This window comes from Triturus cristatus, chromosome 2_1, assembly GCF_964204655.1.
Source record: "Triturus cristatus chromosome 2_1, aTriCri1.1, whole genome shotgun sequence".
NCBI lineage: Eukaryota > Metazoa > Chordata > Amphibia > Caudata > Salamandridae > Triturus > Triturus cristatus.
Window position 1 is genome coordinate 998,653,376 of NC_140581.1, and position 21,578 is coordinate 998,674,953.

General features: G+C 44.8%; 1 protein-coding gene across 2 annotated transcripts in view; it reads left to right on the forward strand.

Annotated features, from left to right (window-relative positions):
* HAUS6 (HAUS augmin like complex subunit 6) overlaps nucleotides 1-18,194 on the forward strand; it is a 184,029-nt gene extending 165,835 nt beyond the window's left edge. For both annotated transcript variants that reach the window (XM_085634713.1, XM_085634721.1), the window contains exon 18: nucleotides 18,038-18,194. In XM_085634713.1, coding sequence (XP_085490839.1) covers nucleotides 18,038-18,063 — 26 coding nt within the window. In that variant the 3' untranslated portion in view covers nucleotides 18,064-18,194. The remainder of the gene's footprint in view (nucleotides 1-18,037) is intronic.
* Nucleotides 18,195-21,578: the final 3,384 nt, after the last annotated feature.

Genomic DNA, 21,578 nt, shown 5'->3' on the forward strand with positions numbered 1-21,578 from the left:
GAAGCAGAGTCCAAGCTCCATTTCAATCTTTTGGAGGTCAGGGCGATCCTACTTGCACTGAAATGTATCCTTCCCTCTGTCCAGGGGAGAGTAGTGGAGGTGTTCACGGACTATACAACCGCCATGTGGTACTGCAAAAAGCAAGGCGGGGTGGGGTCGTGGACCCTATGTCAGGAGGCTCTGCGTCTCTGGACATGGCTGGAACGTCAAGGCATTTCCTTGGTGGTTCAACACTTAGCAGGTTCTCTAAACGCCAGGGCGGACAAACTCAGCATGTTGGATCACGAATGGCGACTTCGCTCGGAGGTGGTGCAAGGTCTCTTTGAGCAGTGGGGAGAACCTTGGTTAGATTTATTCGCCACCGAAGAGAACGTGCAAAGTCAGCAGTTCTGCGCGTTGGAGTTTCCAAGGTGGCACTCGCTAGGCGACGCTTTTCGTCGCGAGTGCAGTTGCGGTCTGTTGTACGCCTTTCTGCCTATACCACTTCTGCCCAGAGTGCTGAAGATCAGGCGCGACCGAGCCCAAGTCATTCTTGTGGCACTGGACTAGGCTCGAAGAGTCTATCCCGAGCTACTCAGTATGAGTGTGGATCCCACATCCGTCTGCCTCTTCGGGAGGATCTCCTGTCGCAGCAACAGGGGACGGTCCTCCATCCGAACCGGTCCAGCCTCCACCTCCTTGCGTGGAGATTGAGCGTCGACAGCTGATTCCATTTGACTTGCCTCCCGAAGTCTGTAATGTGATTCTGGCAGCCAGGCGTCCCTCCACTAAAACGGTAGTCGGTAAAAAAAAAAAATTGTGGCATGGTGCACAGCAAAATCTGTTGATCCTCTTGCTGCCCCTCATACTGAGGTCCTATTGTTCCTCCTTTCTTTGGCCCAGCAGGGCTCTGCTTTGGGCACTATCAAGGGCTACCTTTCTGCTCTTTCAGCCTTTCTTAGGTTGCCTGATCAGCCCTCTCTTTTCAAGTCCCTGGGTGTCAATACATTTCTCAAAGGCATTACTCACCTTTTCCCTCCTTTTTCTTTTGTGTTGCCTCAATGGGACTTGAACCTGGTTCTCACATATTTGATGTGCGCTCCAGTTGAGCCTCTTCATAACTGTCCTTTGCGGTTATTGACTTGGAAAACTGTCTTCCTGGTGGCCATCACCTCCGCTTGGTGGGTGAGTGAGCTTCAGCCTCTTTCCTGCAAACCTCCTTTTCTGGCGATTCATCCGGACAAGGTTGTGCTTAAACCGCGTCCCTCCTTTCTACCAAAAGTAGTCTCTGCCTTTCAACTCGGGCAAACTGTAACTCTGCCCACTTTCTTTTCGCCTCCTTCAAGAGAAGAGGCAGGGCTCCACCGTCTGGACCCAAAACGTGCGCTCTCGTTCTATCTCAACCGCACACAACAGTTCCGGGTGGATGACCAGCTCTTTGTTGGCTACATGGGCGCCAAGAAAGGCCGGGCTGTGCACAAGCGAACTATCTCCCTATGGGTTGTCTTGTGCATTAAAGCCTGTTACTCTCTGGCTAAAAAGGAACCTCCGGCTGGGCTGCCTGCCCATTCTACCAGGGCGACAGCAGCTACCACAGCATTGGGACGCGGTGTCCCCCTGCAAGACATCTGTCAGGCGGCCACTTGGGCCTCGTTGCATACTTTCACTAAGCACTATTGCCTTGACAGTCTGGTCCGGAGCAACAGCTTCTTTGGCCGTTCAATGACTTTCTGGTGTAATCTCAATTCGCAGACCCACCACCGGGGTTGGTATTGCTTGGGTATGTATTTCCCCCATGCGTCTCACTTTTGCCATAGTACAAGTTAACTTAAATCAGACCCAGTATTGCAAAAATAAATGCATAAATATCCAACGTGCTTACTTGATAGTTCCTTTCCACAATGTCTTGCACAATCCAATTTTAGAGGAAGATGGGCAAGAGATATCAGAACTAAGAGATTAGGCCCAGCCCAGCCTTATGCGGGCTTTGCCCGGCGCGTCCTGTGCAGCGGGATGCCTCCTTTCAATTTAAGTGCCTCCGGGCACAGAATAGCGGGACTATGGCAGGGGGGGATCCTGGGAAGTGGAGTCCGGTGCGGCTCCTGTATGTGGCTCTGACCCCCGGCAGCAGCAGCGAGGTATCCTATTGAATGCAGCTTCAGGGCTTGTGAAAGGAAGGTCTGTCTCACCAGTTACACATGGCATCTGCTGGACTGAATATTCGCATAAAAGGGTTTTGACATATAACTTGTGAGATGGAAATACCAGTTGATTTTATTTGCCTCTTAGAACTCATGATATTGCCTAGTCGTGTTTACGGTTCCATAATTCTTTTCTTTGGATAGCAATTACAAAGTCACATGTTCTTTCTGCTTGTCCTACGTAGGCCCATGGATGCAAGAACCCATATATAACTGCTTGATAAAGTACTGTCCATTTGTCACTAGAATTTCTGATGGAATGTCACTCGAAGGTTACAGAAGAATGTACCACAGCGGTATAGAGCAAGGCTCCAAGTGCTAGTCTGTATTTGACTTTATCCAAATCTACGTTGTAAGGGTAAAGCACATGCAGAAACCATGACTTGCTCATCTATCGAGTTCTCGGGGGGGGGGGGGGGGGGTCTCTCAGTATGCCGGTATCTTTACCTTCATCATTTGTAGAATGGCCTACCGGTGCTAGGGGTTCGCCCTTCTTTGCACACTAGTCCTCAGACCAATAAGTAGAGATTGGCACAGAAGCTGGAATATCAAGAAAACAGTTTATTAAACCTCATGAGTTGAACTACATCTATACAAAACCCCCAGGCAGTGTATGAGGTAGTACAAGGAGTAGAAGAACTGTTGGTCTTTTTTGCCCACACAAGCTCAAAAGGAGGCTGTACAAGTACACACAAGAATAGCTATTCACTTACATGGACATACAGAAAATGCTCAGTCAACAAAGTAGGAGGATAAATGAGTTGCTGACATCGGTTGAAACAGCCTGACATTTACAAACTAGGATAGGTGCATTCTAGAAGCTGAGCCTTTCTGAGCATGTGCAGTGCTCTGGCTCAATACTGAAGGAGTTAATTATAGTTCCTGACTCAAGTGAAATACAAGAGCAGTCAACCGTGAAGAGGGAGAAGGCTCATGGCGAGCACATGGTCAACTAAAATGGCTGCCAAAAAAGAAATGGCTTCAGCTTATGCTAACAGTGATCTCTGCCAAACTTCCACAGACGACCCTTTTAGCATTAGCTGAAGACCTCTATAATCTAGAAGAGTCCAAGTATACATCATGTATATCTAGCTGCATCATTTCATCAACTTCTTGGGCATTCATTTGTTTAACATCACGTCTGGCAGGTGTACAAGCAGTGATACAGAGGGAGCAAAGCATTGGACCACATTGTATACATAGGTAGCATGTCAGCAGGATTTCCAATAATACATATAATATCGTCAACAGTTTCCAGCCCCAGGTAGTAAACAGTGTCCATAGCCAACCGGCTAAAGTCCATGTTCCAGTATCTGGGTGAATTTCAGCAGCTATTTTATGTAGTTTGGAAATTGCATCTAAAACTGAAGGGGCATGATCAGGCATGTAGACACAACAACTGCTCCCGATGATGGGACATGCTCCACCTCGATCGGCCAGAACAACGTCCAAGACCATACGGTTTTGGAGCGCCACAATCCTTGCAATCTGTAGTTACTCTGTAATGTTCCCAAGTGCCATAGCTGTCTGGTTGGCACAGCCTCTGACACGTGTCAAACGCCTGATCTTTCTGCTATACAAGGCAGCACCAACAAAGAACAGCCCCAAATTAAAATCAATATAGTGCTGTAGTGCAGCATCAGTCTGATCCACCTCATCATAATTTGTTGTCCTCTTAAATCTGTTTTTGGAAATGTCATTGAACAACTTAGTCTTTATGATATGATGCAGGTACCAGAAACATAGGTGGTAACAAAACGGACACAAAGCAGGTACCTGACCAGCCAATGGGTAAATTGTAGTATCCCTTATTTCCGCATATAAAATATGTATTATGCGATGACGTAAAGCTGCTATTTACTCCAGTAATGTTTAAAACCAAAGTACATTCGCTTTTTCCTACGGGAATTCTGCCAACACTGTACTCACACATATCCACACGAGCTCTAGTAACGGCTATAACAAATGGTCCATTACCCTTAGCAGTTCGAGTATTCGGGAAAACAGTGTGTAGAGGAATTTCCTCTGCGATACTCGTCCATCTCCCATACAGTTGCTTTGGCCTGCGGATCTCCTTCCTCATCAGGATAACACACTTTATTCAGCTGATAGTTCAATCTTCCTACACCATAATCAGTAATATTGGCGACATGGGCAGCCCAGAGTAGTGCAAACCAGGCCCTACAAGAACTATTGTGTGAGAATGGCAGAGGAATGAAAGGTGTTCCTCCCTTTTTCTGATGAGCAGGCATCATCCCGCACACCCAACAGTCTGTAATGTTCGTAGCATTGTGTATGGTGTAACATCTGGATGAATGGGTTATTCAGGTAGGATTGTCGATGCTTCTGCTCATGATAAAGGAGAGTAAAGTAGTGGTTCTCAATAGGTGCTGGAGTATTGGCAGTAAAAACTCGTCTAGCAGGAGCCACTTCCTCTATAACCCAAGTTATTACTGCCATAATGATCACACTGACAGTAAGCCCAACAATGCACATAATCTTTTCGCAGATTCTCGCAGCAGTCGATGTCTCTTTCATGGGCATGTTTATCTTGTCGTTGAAATAACAAAGCAGATGGAACTCTAAAGTCCTGGACAGCCGATGGTTTTTTCTCTGAGTTTGAGACGGGTGTCTCTAATAGAATCCCCCCCTTTTGCAGCTCTGTTTTTCACTAACCCAGGACGGTTGCTCAACCAGTCTCTTTCAGCAGTGCAGTTTCTCTCCGGGGCCGTAGCTGATATTGAGATGTACCAGGGATCGTGTGGTCCGGGAAGACTTCCTCGGGTGATATGGCTTGGCCCCTCTCTGTGTCCAGGATGTCTCGATGTTCGGCAAGTGCAGCAGGTTCCACCAGGGCAGATGGCACCTTTTTACAGTGTATGGAGTGAACCCAGTTCTTCCGATTGGTCACTTGGACTGTAGTTCTTGTTGCTAAGAGCACCTGCTCAGGACCGTGCCATCTGGGCTCCAAGCTATTTGACCTCTGGAAGACTTTGACCATTACATGGTCTCCAGGTCGCAATCCATGGCCTTCACCTTCCGACCTGTCGGGAAGGGTTTCTCGAACCTGTTGATGAATAGAAAGCAGGCTATCAGTCAACTGTGATAGATAATCGTTCATCATAACACAAGGTACATCATGTATGGGGCGTGGCTTAGGAATCCCCCAAATATTCATAGGCCTTCCAAATACCACCTCATATGGTGAAGGCCAGATCGTGTATGCGGTACTGATCTAATGGACCGCAATGCCAAGGGTAGTGCATCTGGCCATTTCAGAGATGTGGAAGCCTGAATCTTAGCTAATTTAAGCTTAAGGGTAGCATTATATCGTTCCACTAGTCCTGCGGATTGTGGGTGGAAGGCAGCATGAAACTTCTGCTTAATCCCCAATCCTTTCAAGACATACTCAACAACTTGCCCAATAAAATGGGGTCCGTTATCACTCCACAAACGTTTTCAAACACAAAATCTGGGAAATAATTCTTTTAGAAGCACTTTTGCTGTAGTAAGAGCTGTATTATCTTTCGTAGGGTATGCCTCTATCCACTTACTGAAGGCACATACCATCACTAGGACGTACTTTCAGTTATTACAGCATTCAAGCTGGATGTAATCCATCTGCAGAACCTCAAAAGGTGCAGTCGGTGTAGCAAACCCTCCTGTTGGAGTTTGTGTCCTTTTCCAGGATTGTACTGGAGACAAATCAAGCAGGACTGCACTCTTTTTAGCTGTGCCAGCAATTTCTAAATGATCCCAAACTTGCGCAAGCAACTTTGTGTTTGAGGATGCTCCAACATGTGCTGGCCCATGTGCCATATGAATCATAGGATGTAAATAGGCTGTGGGTAGTCTCCACTTAGTCATGTCTTTATTTCTCCAACAGCCCTCATCATCCAATGTTCCCTCCTTAGACCATTGCTCAAGTTCTTCTGTGGAGGCAGTTCGCTGCATATCAAGCACTCCCTGCCTGGCATCATGCCATCGGTCAGCCTGTGATTTCACCACGTACACTGATGTGGTGCTTGACTGCATTGCAGTTTCGCGAGCTGTGCGGTCTGCGAAGGCATTACCTTGCCCTATTTTATCTGTCACTTTCTTGTGTGCGCTACACTTAACAATTGCTATCTTCTTCAGATATGTCAAGGCAGTCAGGAGATTATGCACTAATTCTCCATGCACTATTTGCGTTCCATGTGATGTAAGAAAGCCTCTTTCCTTCCAGAGTAGCCCAAAGTCATGAGCCACTCCAAAAGCATAGCGGCTATCTGTATAGATATTAACAGACAAGTCAGTACTAAGCTCACACGCTCTTGTTAGTGCTATAAGCTCAGCTGCCTGAGCTGACTTCTGTAAAATACGAGCTGTCTCAACTACTGTCTGAAGCGATGTAATTGCATATGCAGCTGATGTCGTGCCATCTGGTAATCGTAAACAGGACCCATCAACCCATAATTCTCCATCATTTGAAAGGGGCGTATCTTGTAGGTCAACACAACCCTTTGTCTGTTCCTCAGTAAGGAATATACAATCATGAAACTCTTGTGACTGGGATTGAGTAGCCGAGTTAAGGGTTGAACATCTTTTCAGAGTGATATGAGGGGCCAAAAGTGTCAGTTCATTTCCTGTCAAATGAGCACTAGTTAAATGCTGCATTTTAGTTTGGTTTAAAAGGACATCAACTGCATGGGGTACTAGCACAAGCAATCTGTGCCAGGACTATCCCTTCACTCTGACGTATGGACACAGCTGCCACTGCAACAGAGTGAAAACACCCAGGCAATGCACTAGCGACTGGATCAAGGACAGCTGAAAAATATGCACAAGGACGCTGCTTATCACCATGTGTACTAAAACTGAGAGTGCACAACCATCCCTCTCGTGTACATAGTGTAAAAGCCTTAGTGTAGTCTGGAGTGCCCAATACTGGTGCAGAACAGAGAGCTTGACGCAATTGTTGGAAAGCATTCTGACATTCAGTAGTCCATGGAAGGGGCATAGGAGTGTCTTTAGTCAAGAGGGCCAACAAAGGTTTAACAATATGTGAAAAACTAGGGATCCATTGCCTGCAAAAAGAAGTAAGACCAATGAATGCACGAACATCTTTCTGAGTACAGGGCACAGGTGTGTCTAAAATAGCTTGAATACTATCTGGTGTGAGTGCATGTCCCTCCTTAGACAGGAGGTGACCTAAATAGGTAACCTTCTGTCTACAATACTTAAATTTCTTCCGAGAAACTTTGTGATGGTGTGATGCAAGAAATTAAAGCAATGACAGTGTTCCTTCTTCACACTGCTCAGGAGTATCAGCTGCCAACAAGATGTCATCGACATATTGTACAAGAGCCACCCCTGTTGGCACAGGGAAAGATTCAAGCTGTCTTTTTAACTCTAGGCTGTAAATACTAGGGCTCTCTGTATACCCCTGTGGATCTCTACAAAATCTGAAGGATCGATTATTTAAGGTGAAGCCGAACCAATATCGGCTATCAGGATGAATAGGGATCAAAAAGAAAGCTTTCTTCAGATCGATCACTGAAAATGTAGTAGCAGTCGGAGGAACCATAGTAAGGAGTGTCGTGATGTCGGAGACTACGGGGTATTGGGGCACTACGATCTTATTAACCTCTCGTAAATCAATTCTGAATCTGTGTACTTTAGTATTAGTGTCTTTCTTTAAGATAGGAAGGATAGGGCTATTGCAAATATTGTAAGGGACTTCTTCCACAACTCCTACTTCAATCAAATCGTGGACAATACATATAAGTGCCTCTTCACCTTCTCGAGAAATTTTGTATTGAGGCAATCGAGATAATGAAGCACCTTCCTTCACTTGAATATGAACTGGTGGGATAACTATTTGTCTTAAATCTGTATATGACGTAGCCCACAAAGAACTAGGGAGTGAAGCTAGTGCAATATCTTCTCTAACAAGACAAGATTTTTCAACCAAGGGATAGTGGTCATTCAAAATAACACGCACACCTTCTGGAGAACAGCGTATCGTAGCCCTGAAATGCTTAAGCATGTCAAGACCCACAATATTGTCCGGCGTGTTGGGAGAAAGCAAAAATGGACGTGGAGCTGAAAATGTATCGACATGAAATGCAAGTGTTTGTGATAGTGGGCTAAGGGAAGGAGTTTTATCGAAACCTATCGATGTGCAGGGGAGCCCTTGGAACCAATTGTTTAGACGGGGCGCTACGAGTAGCTCCTGTGTCAACCAAAAAACGATCAGTAGAACCCAAAACGTGTGCAATAACATGGGAACACTTCTGATCTACTGGGACTTCAACTGATTCCTTACCCCATCCTAGGCATTCCTATGCATAAGCAGAATCCTTCAAATCAGCGATCGGATAATCAGACATTTGATATTGGTTGTGTCTATCAAAAGTATTAGAAGAATTCTGAGTATGCTCAAGAGCCTCAAACCTGGTGCGATCATCCATTGCTCCCCTATATCCTAAATTCCCTGGACGGCTTCTCATTTGTCCTCGGCCACGCTGGTATCGCTGAGCACGCAATTGCAGACAGTCAGCAGCCCAATGTCCAATCCCCTTACAATAAGCGCACTGATCAGGAGACAAAGTAGTTCGGGTGAAAGAGGTTGCGCCAGGGCGATACATCGCACGGCCGCCTCTGCCACCCCCTCTATAAGATGGACCATAAACTCACGCGAACATAACCTTCTTTTTTAAATCCTTAGTCTTTTTAACCTCACTGCCCTTAGCTTCCAATTCCTGTCGTTCATAGTACTGATTCATAGTCAAAAGAGACTGGAGAAGACGTAGTCCATGAACTTTCACTGGCCTTTAGGTGACTAGCTATTCCTGGCAACATGTTTGCGACAAATGTATCCACAAACAGATGCCTACCTGTATCATCTGTCCATGACTGGCCACTAAAGTCGTTGAATGTCTCCTCAAAACGCGTTAAGAAATCCGAGACCGATTCATCTGCTTTTTGCTTACAGGACACTAACAGTCCAATCTATCTTTTTAGGAGGAATGAGAGTTTTCAATGTAACTATTATAGCTTTTGGAAGATCTAAAATCAGTTGTTGCGGTTTCTGTGCTGGTTCTCTTTATCCTCTCTAATGCCCTCCAGACACCTCCAAAAGCTGCATGATCATCTACTTTACGAATACATCTCCACATGTCAGGGGGTAGAATAAGCCCACAAAACATATCAATATCAGGCAAAGTCATAATACAAGAACTAATAGCTCCTTCAACTTCTTCATAAAATGCTGCCGGATTTTTCTGTGGGTCTGGCAAAGCAGTTTTAAGAGCCATGACATCTGCTCTACTCCAAGGAGTATAGACCCAATTATAAATAAAATATCCCTTCGCATCAGCTGAATCTTTATCGTCATCTGCTCCCGCACCCTTAGGAGAAACCTACAAAGGCACAGCTTCACGCATTGGTTTCCCATGAACTACAATAGCCTTATCTGTACCTGGATTGTCATCCTGCAACGCGGAGGGCTGAAGTGTTTGTTCAGCTGCATCCGCTGCCTTTTTCTCCTTTTGCAAACGGAATGCCTCAGCTCGTTGTTTAACCAAGCGTCTAATTAAGTCCGCCATCTGGGAAGGGAGAAAAAGACCGCCACTTAACTGTTTATGATCATTTTTTATATCAACAAGCTCCAATTCTTTGGAATGTTTTCTAAACCTTTCAATTACTTCTCTAGCAAATATTACTGTAAAATATAACTGTTCTACCTCGGGCCATTGCTGAACTTTTGCTATAAGGTCTAGAGCAGAAATATCACCACGGGTCACTTTTTATGCCAAAGATCTAACAGTGACCGCATGGTCAGTCATCATAAAAGAGCGAGTTTGTCGTTTAGTAGCCAATCCTGATTCATTCTGATCTGTGAAAGAGAGATAATCATCGGAATCAAGCTTGGGGGCAGAGGGAAAAGTATAAGGAGGTGTAGAACGATCTAATAAAAGTGAATTGTCCTGTGGTTTATTAAGCAGAGGGTAAAGGTGACTCCGAACAGGGTATTGGCCATTAACCGGTTAACGATGCTCCTTATCTTCCCTCTCTTTTGTTTCCTTCGCATCTTTAAGTTTCATTTCCAGCGCTTTCGCATAGATATTTTTGCGCTGTTCTTTTTCTACTAAAGCTTGTTCTCTTCTCACTCGTTCACGCACTTTTCTCCCACATTCGTACACAGTCAAACATATCTGGTCTACTTTTGCGCTTAAACATTCATTGTTCCACATACTGAATTTTTCTAAGATCGAATGACCCATTTATAGACCAGCGCAACTCTGGATCCTTGCTAGTATATTTATTCCATAGTGCACTATACATTATTGAAGAAATACCATGTTTAATGTACATATCCCTATTTGGTGTCCCCTCTGGGGGAGCTGGCTGAGTTCGTTCAAGATTCACATTGTACCTCCAAGAAAGCAGCACATTCTACGAAGTGCGCTTGTAACAGGCATGCCAAGAATATTGTAGCATATACAATATTATACGTAAAATAGCACTTAACTCAGTGTGCCGTTCAAGTTTTCAAAGTTTTCTCATTACCTACCTATATAAATTGCAATTTATATATACCCAGATAAATCACGTTTTTGGCCAAACAAACAAATGTCGACCACCTTACCAAGCACAAATCTCCAGCCTCCTACTGCTAAGTTCTGAATCGACCAAATGGTCTCTGCACGGCGAACACCAGAAGGAATCGGTCGAGGACCGGCACCAACTGGAGGGTCATGTCAGGAAGATCGAAAGGGCACCTTGACTGCCAAGACACGGGTCTCTTCAAGCAGTGATCATCCGTAGCAAGATTCCAATCCTCTGTCAAGACCACTCCGTCGGGCATCCGAGTCGCCGATGAGCCCCACAGGTCGGGCGCCAATTTGTAGAAGTAGACCTCACCAAGGCTTACCGGTGCTAGGGGTTCGCCCTTCTTTGCACACTAGTCCTCAGACCAATAAGTAGAGATTGGCACAGAAGCTGGAATATCAAGAAAACTGTTTATTAAACCTCATGAGTGGAACTACATCTATACAAAACCCTCAGGCAGTGTATGAGGTAGTACAAGGAGTAGAAGAACTGTGGGTCTTTTATACCCACACAGGCGCTCAAAATGAGGCTGTACAAGTACACAAGAATAACTATTCACTTACATGGACATACAGAAAATGCTCAGTCAACAAAGTAGGAGGAGAAATGAGTTGCGGACATTGGTTGAAACAGCCTGACATTTACAAACTAAGACAGGTGCATTCTAGAATCTGGACCTTTCTGAGCATGTGCAGTGCTCTGGCTCAATACTGAAGCAGTTAATTATAGTTCCTGACAAGTGAAATACAAGAGCAGTCAACAGTGAAGAGGGAGAAAGCTCATGGCGAGCACATGGTCAACTGAAATGGCTGCCAAAAACGAAATGGCTTCAGCTTATGCTAACAGTGATCTCTGCCAAACTTCCACAATGTGATGAAGCAATATCACTCCTGCCCCTTAAATCACCTGTCCTATTAGAGCCTTACCTCTTGCCTCATTGTTTTAACACATTCCACTACCTTGGCTTACGGTACACCGATCCATCTTTCACAGAAGTGTGCAAAGTTCCAATTATTTTCTTGCAGGCTTTCCAAAAGAAAACTTTATGGAGGTTGCAACTTTTTTCACTTTGACACGGGTGATAATTGCGACGTTTGTAGGAATCTCTCACACACCCTTATTTGATAATAATAAAATGGCTCTGTATAGAATATACTCTGCAGGAAGAAGCTTTGCCCCCGTTAGTATGAAAATTTGCAAATCTGCATCCACAGGTGCACCCTCCAGTTCTATAAGCCAGCGTCTCATAAGTTTTAAGCATCTCTCTATTGTAAAGTTTACAATGTGCAAAGTTCATTTGGGTCGTTTTATGTTGTGACCTGGAATAGAGGGCCATGTAAGGTATTTGTAGGAATTCGAGCATAAATATATTGCTGCAGCAGATTCCTGTTTGCGTTAGGACTCTCCTTTAATTTGCTCTAGAACCCATCAGCACACTTCACACCGCGCGGTTGTAATCTTGGTAATTGTTCCGTGTCGCACTTCCTAGGCGCTATAAGGTTTTTTTTTTTTTTAACTATACCGTAAGTTGATACATATGCCTAATGCATTGCACATATATAATCTTTTTAACTTTCAGATGTTTATACCCTACAACTTTAATGCAAGGGACGCTGTGCCTAGTTTGCTGTTTTCGTAAACAAATAGGAACACCATCCCATTCCACATAATTACTATCCACATAATTCCACTTCACACATCCTCTTCACACCACACAGTTCCAATCCACACAGTTCCACAACTAACAATCTCACTCCAACCCACATAATTCCACTCCATACCACAAACATCCACTCCATAACACTTGGCTAGAAGACATTGTCTTTTACAACACAAATAGCTCTAACTTTCATGCAAATGTGTGACCTATTGCCATTGCCAGTGCTTGTTAGGTTTGATGCGTATGGTGCTTGCGCGACTAATCACAAACCTGTTGTATTCTACACTTATTTAAGGGACATTGGCTTGCGCTCCGTCAGCCGTTTAATACGTTTACTACCATTTCTGAGACAGAGCTAATCATACCTTTAAACAGCTCACAGGGTGTTTTAGTTTAACATTTGTTGGCTGTCCTTCCTCTTCATGTGAATACATGAGGGACTGTTTTATGTTACGAACAGCGGCGTAGCTTGGGTTGCCAGCGCCCGGGGTAAGGCAGGTATAGGTAGGATCATCAGTCTTATGTTTGACAGGTCATGCCTTTATCGCTCAACCCCTCCCCCATGCAAATTTAGAATTAGGCTCCTCTATTGAGTGCCACCATAACAGCACTAAAGGAAACAACATATTGTTTATGCCATTTTATTTGATCCATAACAAACATTAAGACATTGTCAAAGTCTACAGAGGTAGCAAATGTTACAGCAGAAGATGCACCTAATATGATAAAAAGGCGGGTTGCACTACATCGTAACAGAGCGGAAAATTAATACAAGGCAATTTAGCTGCATCTAGTAGCCCATCAAAGATTGCGATTTTAAATAAGGTTGCTGCCAGTCGGGAGGTGCCAGCAGTGTAAAGTAACCAATGACTTATGTGTTTCACCGGCACTCTGAACCCCTGCTCTCTCGTCCCCTCCCACTCCACGCCTCCCAATTTGCCAATTTATCTGAGTTTATATCTGCTATTAAGAAGACTTCTTTATCAAGAAATGCCTTTTGCCATACCTGCCTTTCTCTATGCCACCCAACCATTGTCTCACCTAGGAAATCTTGTTGATTGTGTTCCGGCTGGTGTGGGGTGAGGTGGGGTCGCTGGTGCTTCATGCTTACCGGGCCTCCCCAACCAGCAGGTAGCAGGACTCGCAGGCCGGCCTGTCACTGAGACAAACTGCATTGTCGTGCGCCAGCGTCCCAGAACATGCTGCTACCAGACAGGGAGGAGCCATCTGGTTGAGCTAGTAACGCAGGGGGCGTGGCCAATATCAGCACAAGCAATGTGCGATCCGAATAAAGAAGTTGCCCGTCTGTCAAAAGGCGGTTGTCCCCGCTCTACACAATGAGTTTGGCCTGCTTCTCTCAGTGAGTCTCTGCCGAGTAAACCGGCCTTAGGCTGACTGATTTCAACTCCGCCCATCAGTTTTGAGGCACAATCCTCTGCCTAGAGCCACTCAGTCAGCTCTCGTGTCACGGTCGAATCTTTCTACTGTTCAGCCCCCCTCCTCCTCATTGCCCACTGTAGGAAGCTGACTGTATACATGATCACTAGGTGGTAATACCATGCACAGTCCAGGGATTTCAAAAAAGTTTAAAGGGCTCGATGCAAACCCAAAGTGCTCAATTAGTGGTAGTGTGGGCGAGCAGCCTTAGGCCTAACACGGAGGAGTGCAAGTCATTTAGTGCACACACATGATCAGCAAAAGACACGACTCAAGAAGATCCAGATCAATTGAATAAACTTTAAGACCCAACTCTTCATAATAGGTTAAGTACGTTTTTAATTACAAATATATTTCACTTTCAAAAATCGAACCTTGGAAACTTTTTCACACTGTCCAATGTTATTCTACGGGGAAAACAATATTGTGGGTAAACAGGTGAGTATAGAACTTACAATTTCAGTCTTCGGAGCCAAGTCAGCAAGGGTCGGGTAGGAACCAAAAGCAACACCAGCAGCACAGGGGCGTCTGGGTGCAGAGGTCAATGTTGGATTTTGACCCATTGCTTTCCAAAGGAGATAAAGGGTGCCTGGAGCCACTCTGCCTGAAGAGGCCAAGCTTTGGGGGTTGGCACAAGCCCGGGGTGGCCACAAAGCAGCACCAAACAACCTCCAGGGGTGGTAGGGTGCTGTTTCAACGTCAGGCACCCTGTTCTTTTCAGTGAGTATTTGAGACAATAGAGTTCATTTGGGGTAAAGCGGGTACTTGGAGCACCACTGGTTCAGCTCACCAAGGCCCAGGGGCATTGGGTGCAGGGGTGCCTTTGGACGTCAGTCTTCTTACCAGTCTTCTTTCCGGAGCCGGTCTGGTTCAGGGGGAGCTCCTGGATTCACTCTGCAGGTGCTGTCAGGAGGGCAGGAGAGGTCAGCCAACGCTGTACATGAGGTTAGGATTGCTGGGGAGACTTCACTGCACAGGTGAAGCACCCTTACTCGGGCTGTGGGCGTCTGGTGCAGAGTGGGCTGGAGACTCTGATCCGTAGTTCTTGGAGGAGGTTTCTTCTGGCTGTCCTCTGGAGATTGGAGACTTTATTGAAGGGAACAGACCTACCAGGGGTTTCGAAGGTTGTGCTGCAAGACCGGTCACAGATTTCATCGAAGCTGGAGACAGGCCGGTAGGGCTGGGGCTAAGGCAATTGTCTTCTGGCTTCTGCTGCAGGGTGTCTTCTGTCTTCTTTCTTCTTGGGTCATCGCAGATCTGGGGTCCAGGTCTGGGGAGCCATGTAAATACTACATTTTGAAGGCGTTTTAGGGGAGTAGCAGGTAGGGCCAATGGGCACCTGACAGGACTACGCCCTCTATTATGCCACCCTCCTGTGGGAGGGAGCATAGATTTAGCCCTGATTGGAGTGGTCCCCCTCATCCTCAAGATAGTGGGGACTGAAAAGTGCTTCACCTCGCTTCCCCCCCACCTTAGTGGTGGGGTTTGCAGAGGTGGACACGCCTATCTTTTCAAATGTTCCTGTCGGTTTTCCTGCCCAAAGTGTGGGTGTAAACCAAGGCCTGCCGTCCGCTGTTAGCAGCAGAGTCTGGGGGTCGCGTTACAAATGCTGCTGAACTTTGAAGCTTCCCTCTTCAAGCACTTGCCCATCCTGGGGGAGGAGGCATGAAACCTCTGCCCAGGATCTTCATTATTCCTGGTCCCAGAGAACAGGGGCTCTCCACCCAGGGGTCCAAAAACATGTCCGGTGGTGGCTGGCTGTCTACAGCTGGTCAGACCACACTAGGGTTGGTTTGGAATCAGGGGGCACCTGTGAAGTGCCCTCTGGGTACATGGTACAATAAATCTCTCCCGGACGTCGGTGAAGACTTATTGAAAGGAGTAGTTTGGTACCAAACACACCTATATTCAGTAAAGCCATCATGGTGCTGTGAAACTAGAGTTGTCTAGTTCCCAGCCCATGTACTCTATAGCTTTACTGGCACTTACAATATTGGGAAATGGTGCCCTCACCTGTAGACTAGTGCACCTTGCCTTAGGGCTGTGAAGCCTGCTAGAGGGGTGACTTACCTATGCTGTCAGGCAGTGTTGGCTGGAATGGCAACCAGACATGGTACCATGTCGACTTTGTCGTTTTCTCCCTCACGGGCATGCAGGCTGCAAGGGCAGTGGCATGGTCTCCGTGAGGGGTTTCCAAGTGACCCGCTTCAGCTCTCAGGCCCCAGGTACCCAGGATATCAGTTACTTGGGACTTACAGGGGGCAGAAGTACCAATTGGGAGTTTGTTTATTGTAAAAAGCACTGGCACAGGACACCTGGTTGGCAGGGACCCGGTGCACTACATTTTAAACCATATGAAAACCAGGCAAAAAGTGGGGGGCTAGCCATGCAAAGAGGCACTTTCACACACCCACTGTACCTCAGTGACAAGTTAGACCACCAAGTTTGTGATGAGCATGAGTGGCTTTTTTACAGTTATCTCTCCTTTGGAGTAAGTTGTTGATTCCACCAGCGATCCATACCTCTGGAAATTACATATTGCACCCCTGAGAATTTTGCACCCGGGGCAACCACTCCTGTTGCCCTGCCCATGCTACAACACTGGTTACAAATCAGTGGTTGAGCAGCCTGGTAGCACTGGGTTGTGTGTTCTACAAATGAATGCTACAGGAAAAAGTGATATATTTTTCTGTAGGACCATTTTTCTAACTTATTTGTACAAGCTCGTTCCCCCAGTGCTGTGATACCCCTCAATGACTGTTAATAAGCATATTGTCAATTTTTTTTAACGATATTCTACATGCATACTCTTGTATTGTTTTACTATTACAGGATTGCTTCTACTTGTCTGTTTCGAGCAGCTTAGCAACATTGGGAAGTGAGTGCTGAGAAATGCATCTGGAAAATAGATGCTATAGGAAAGAAATAATTTTTGTTGTGCTTTTGTGTGTTTGCTCCCTAATACACTACAAGCATTGGAAAAGCCAATAGATCTATCATGTGGATGCCATGCACTTAACTTATACGCTCTTTTTCAAACTGGAATTTGCCAGTGCATTTTTAAGCAAAAGGCCATTGCTAAAGGTATTCAAACATATGGAATGTCTGAACAGATATGGCTGCTCCTCTTTCTCCTTCCTGATTTTACCTTGGATACCTGTCTGCCATCTAAGATTATGGCCTTCTCACCACTTTTGTTCTCCACCACTAACCACAATTGTAACTGTTTTCCTTGCCTCTACCCCTTTCCCTAAACTTAAACCTGTAGTTTCCCCTAATCGTTTTCAGTAATCTCCTACGACTACTATTTTATCCTCCTTTATACTACTGATGAACTGAAAACCTAAAAAATAAGCATTACAAAACCCTAAATGTGATGCTTATCCCACACCTTAACTTTCCTGTATTCCAAAGTAAAAAACCAAACTTTGTAGTTAAAAAATAGTTGTAATATTGTTTAATTTGTTTTTTTTTTTTATTGGAGACTTAGTTAAGTACGTAATGATATAATCTCATTGTAGAAGCCTTGAACCTTCTTTATGGATTAATTTAGCATTATGTAATGGTGCAGTGTATATGTGGAGGGATGGACAGGACACCTGATGGCAATACAGAGTGCAGCGTGGGCCATATAGTCTTTAGGCCAGCTGTTGAAAACCTAAAAGCTGATTGTCTGCTAATAAAAGGATTTGGATAAAGAGAGCATATGTCCCCTAACCAGGAAGTCTTAGTGAACCACATTAAATGCCGGACTGCTTGCTCTGTACTGTACCATTCCAAAACAGTCTAAACAGAAAGCAGTATCCATCTTGCCCAAATGTCAAGATGAACCTTCAAACTTCTCATCAACCTACAGAAATGACTGGTACGCCCAATGAAAGGGATGAGGTGCAGCGAAAATTGAGGTGTCAATTTATTAAATGTTGCTTACCACGGTTCTACCATAGATAATGAATACTTGAAAATTACATCATTTTGTGTGTCATATCCTCTGATCTTCACATCCTGTAATCGCCTTTCCTGACCTCTAGGAACAATAGTACTTGTACTATGAAGTTGCATGATAACAGAACAAACATTTTTCTGCGATCAGGGTGCTTTTTAAAGCAGTGGTATAATGACAGTTTGTACTTTTCCTCATAACCTTTTTTCTTGTTTGTTTCAGACGACGAGCCTGATGACTTTTTATGAAAACCTAGCTGTTTGTACAGATGAAGCAGATGGACACTTGATTGAAATATTTCAATAACGATTTTAGCTAATTACGTGTTTTGTACAGTACGTTAACAGACTAAATTGTAATTAAAAATATTTTATTAGCATTTTGATGTTCTTATTTGAGTTGCGCCTTAATGTGACTACATTTAAGTCTTGCAGATCATTGTAAATTTTATTTGCTGGGTATCTGACACATACTGATTGAGCGGGGATTCTTAAATGGCAAATGGTAATCGTTATGCAAACCCCGCCACTATTCGTATCAACTTTTTTTGTCAATGTTGAGAGACCGACGAGCAATCATTTACATACATTTCCATAAACAGTGGAGACCAGTGTGGCTCCACAGAAAACCACCAAGAAAATTTAGTGAGTTAAAAAGATTTATTAAAAATATTTGATAAATTAAGGTAATTAATCAATTCATCAAGTGTTCAGTTTTAAGCATCATTACAAGTTTAAATGATCCGTGAGCCAATATTTTAAGATAAAGAAAATTGAACATTAACAATAACTACACAAAAATACATAATGTGCAACAAGTGGGTTTTATTAAAGAAACCCCTAATCTACATTACGCAAGTATTGGTCGGAAAGGGTCTCTGGTACGGCAAATAAGGTAAGGTGTCTGCTTCAGAAAAACCAACTAAAGGTTTCTGATGAGAGAATTTGAATGTTTAGGATATTAGCCTTTGCACTAAGGCAGTGGAGAGCAGCTGAGGTGAGAAAATATCTGTTTGAAGTCAGCAAGCATTTCTCTCTAGTATAAGGAATACACAGTTATTATTCAACAAGGCTCTAGTTTGCAACATTACAGCTTGTTCTCATTTTCGATAGCCAATCATATTACTTTAGACTCTGGGAGCAGGTAAACTCCCCTCTTTCTCAGAACAAGTCAGTGGTCCATGTATGGCTCTGTCCTTGAATTGTTATACTGGACAGAGTGTTGAGTACAGTCAGCTCTAGTCACACTCCCATCTGGCATCTTCCGATGAGAACCTCCCTACCAGTCTAATACATAACAGTAAACTATCCACAAGCTAAAAAGGTATCGGGCGGGGAGGTTACACTGCATCTGCATTGGGAAAACCTATAACATGAAAAACCAAAAGGAAACGTGCAGGCCTCTTAGCCGTAAAATTGTATAATAAGACGTTCAAAATGGCAATCTGAATGTGACTAACCAGTTTCATAGCATGTCAGCTTGGGTGCTGCTTATAATGGCTAAAACCGGTCACCTACAAATTATATGATTAATATGCACATCTTATTAACAATGTAAATCACATTTTCCTAATAAATGTGCTTAATTATGCAAAGGTAAAATTGTGCTCCTCCAATCCTATCCGGAGGTTCCTCCAAATAGCGCAGTGATCTGTTTTTAGTAGATAAGCTGTAGGTGAGCATTCAAATGGAGAAAACAATTTCATTGTGTATGTTTCATTAGTCAAAGATGTGATCATGATCCAAGTAGTGTCAACATTTCTTGAGGTTGTTTGTGTGACAGTCTTCTTTTTATATTTGACGAGCAGGTATGTTGGGTATTTGGCTCTCTATTTAGAAAATAACTGAGGAAACCAATATTCCCAAAATAGGTTAAAAAAAGTTGTTAGTAGACAAGGTTTACCCATCTTTCCATTACAATAACAAGCATTGAAAATGCAATAGGTCTCGCCCTCGTTTAAGTTAAAGCAATTCTGTTTGTAATTAGGTTGATTTTTTGGTCTCGCCTGAGCTATCGCGTAAGCGATGCTCTGCGAGACATTTAGTAAGGGGCTTTTGAAAGTGCTCCCAAAGGCTGCAGGCGGATCAGGTACAGTGCATGTGCGCCGGGCGCGCGCACCATTTGTCAGCCTGCGTGATCACTTTCACGGCCGCTTTGATGTTCAGTGAGCCGTGCGGCCACAGAGAACATCAAGGCAGCCCCGAAAGTGCACACCATTTGCCATCCTGCGTGCCTCTCTCCGCCTTAGTGCGTGCGACGTGCCCTACCCCCCTCCCTTATCCCACTTCCTGCTTGTTTTTTTAACCCAGAGCCTCCGTTCACATTGTATATCTTCTTGTTTCTTTTTGCATTCCCTTTTTAGGGCTTGCGCCCTGCGTTGTTACAGCTGACAACCCCGCGCTGCGCTGTACTATCTGAAGCAGCGGCTTTAAAATGGGATTTTCTGATCTGCCCCTCCACCCCCCGCCCACCCCCAAGCAGTGCACACGCTGCGCGTGCCACTTTCCTGCCTTCCCCCTCCAGAAGCCGGACCAGAGTTTTAGCACTGATGCGGAAACGGAGCATTCATTGCCTCCTGCCTTCATACCAAGTCAGTCAAACTGAAAGCAAATGATTCCTGTCACCATTTCTGTTCCTCTGCGTTTTTACTGTTTTTAAAGAAAATGTGTGAAACGCATCTCTCAGCGAGTTGTCATAGGAGAGTCGGGCTTCCTTATCGCTGGAATGTCAGATTACAGAATACCACTTTCCTGTGACGAGCCAACAGCGCGCTCAGGCCATCCAGGGCAAAGTTTCAGCTAAACCAACATATTCGTGTTAAAATGTTGCGTATCGCACAACTCTTCAAGGTTGAGAACTTTGTTTCAGCTTTTGCTCTGCTGTTTGTCTCGAAACAGGCAACTGTAGCATGCTGAGCTTTAAGGTTAGATTGTGTTTTTGTCCATTTTATCTATCTATTCTCCCAGATTTCCATGCACTGTCATCCTTTCACACATCAATTCATCCTCTCATTTCCTTTTACTCTGCCATTCTTTCACCCACCCATTCATCTATTCTCACACACCCATTCATCTATTCTCACCCACCCACCCACCTCTCACCCACACATTTATCCATCCTCTCACCCACTCATATCACCATCCTCTCATCCATTTATCCATCCTTTCACCCACTTATTCAACCATCCTCTCACTCATTATTCTATCCACCCAACCATCCTTCTTTCACCCACCCACAAATGCATCCTTCTAGCCACCCATTCATCTTTAAGCCACTCGGTGTTCATCCTTTCATCCATCCATCTTTTCACCCACTCATACACCCATCCTCTCACAAATGTATCCATGATTTCATGCCCCCACTCATCCAGATTCCTTTTATCAACCCATTCTTTCACCAGCTCATCCATCCATCCTTTTCCCCCGTTTTTTACTACTAGCCCATCTTTTTTCTTCTTGATTACGTTAATGTTGCCCGTTTATCTGCCGAGTTGCAGACAGAAGAGGTACATATAGAGCCCCACCCCGCTCTAGCTGCTAAAGTGGGGGGTTCACAATGTCAATGCAATAGATCTATGATCTGTGGCTGGGAAGCTGGGGCGTGGCCTTTGGGGATGCTGCCCACCGGTTAATTGCGGCTGTCTCTCCTGTCTCCTTGTAACCCTGCCCCTCCTTTCACCAGAGGCTCTCTATTTCTAACCCGGTCACTTATTTCATCTCAGCCTTTGTCTATTCTTGTGGCACTCCCCACCACCGCTCCAGGC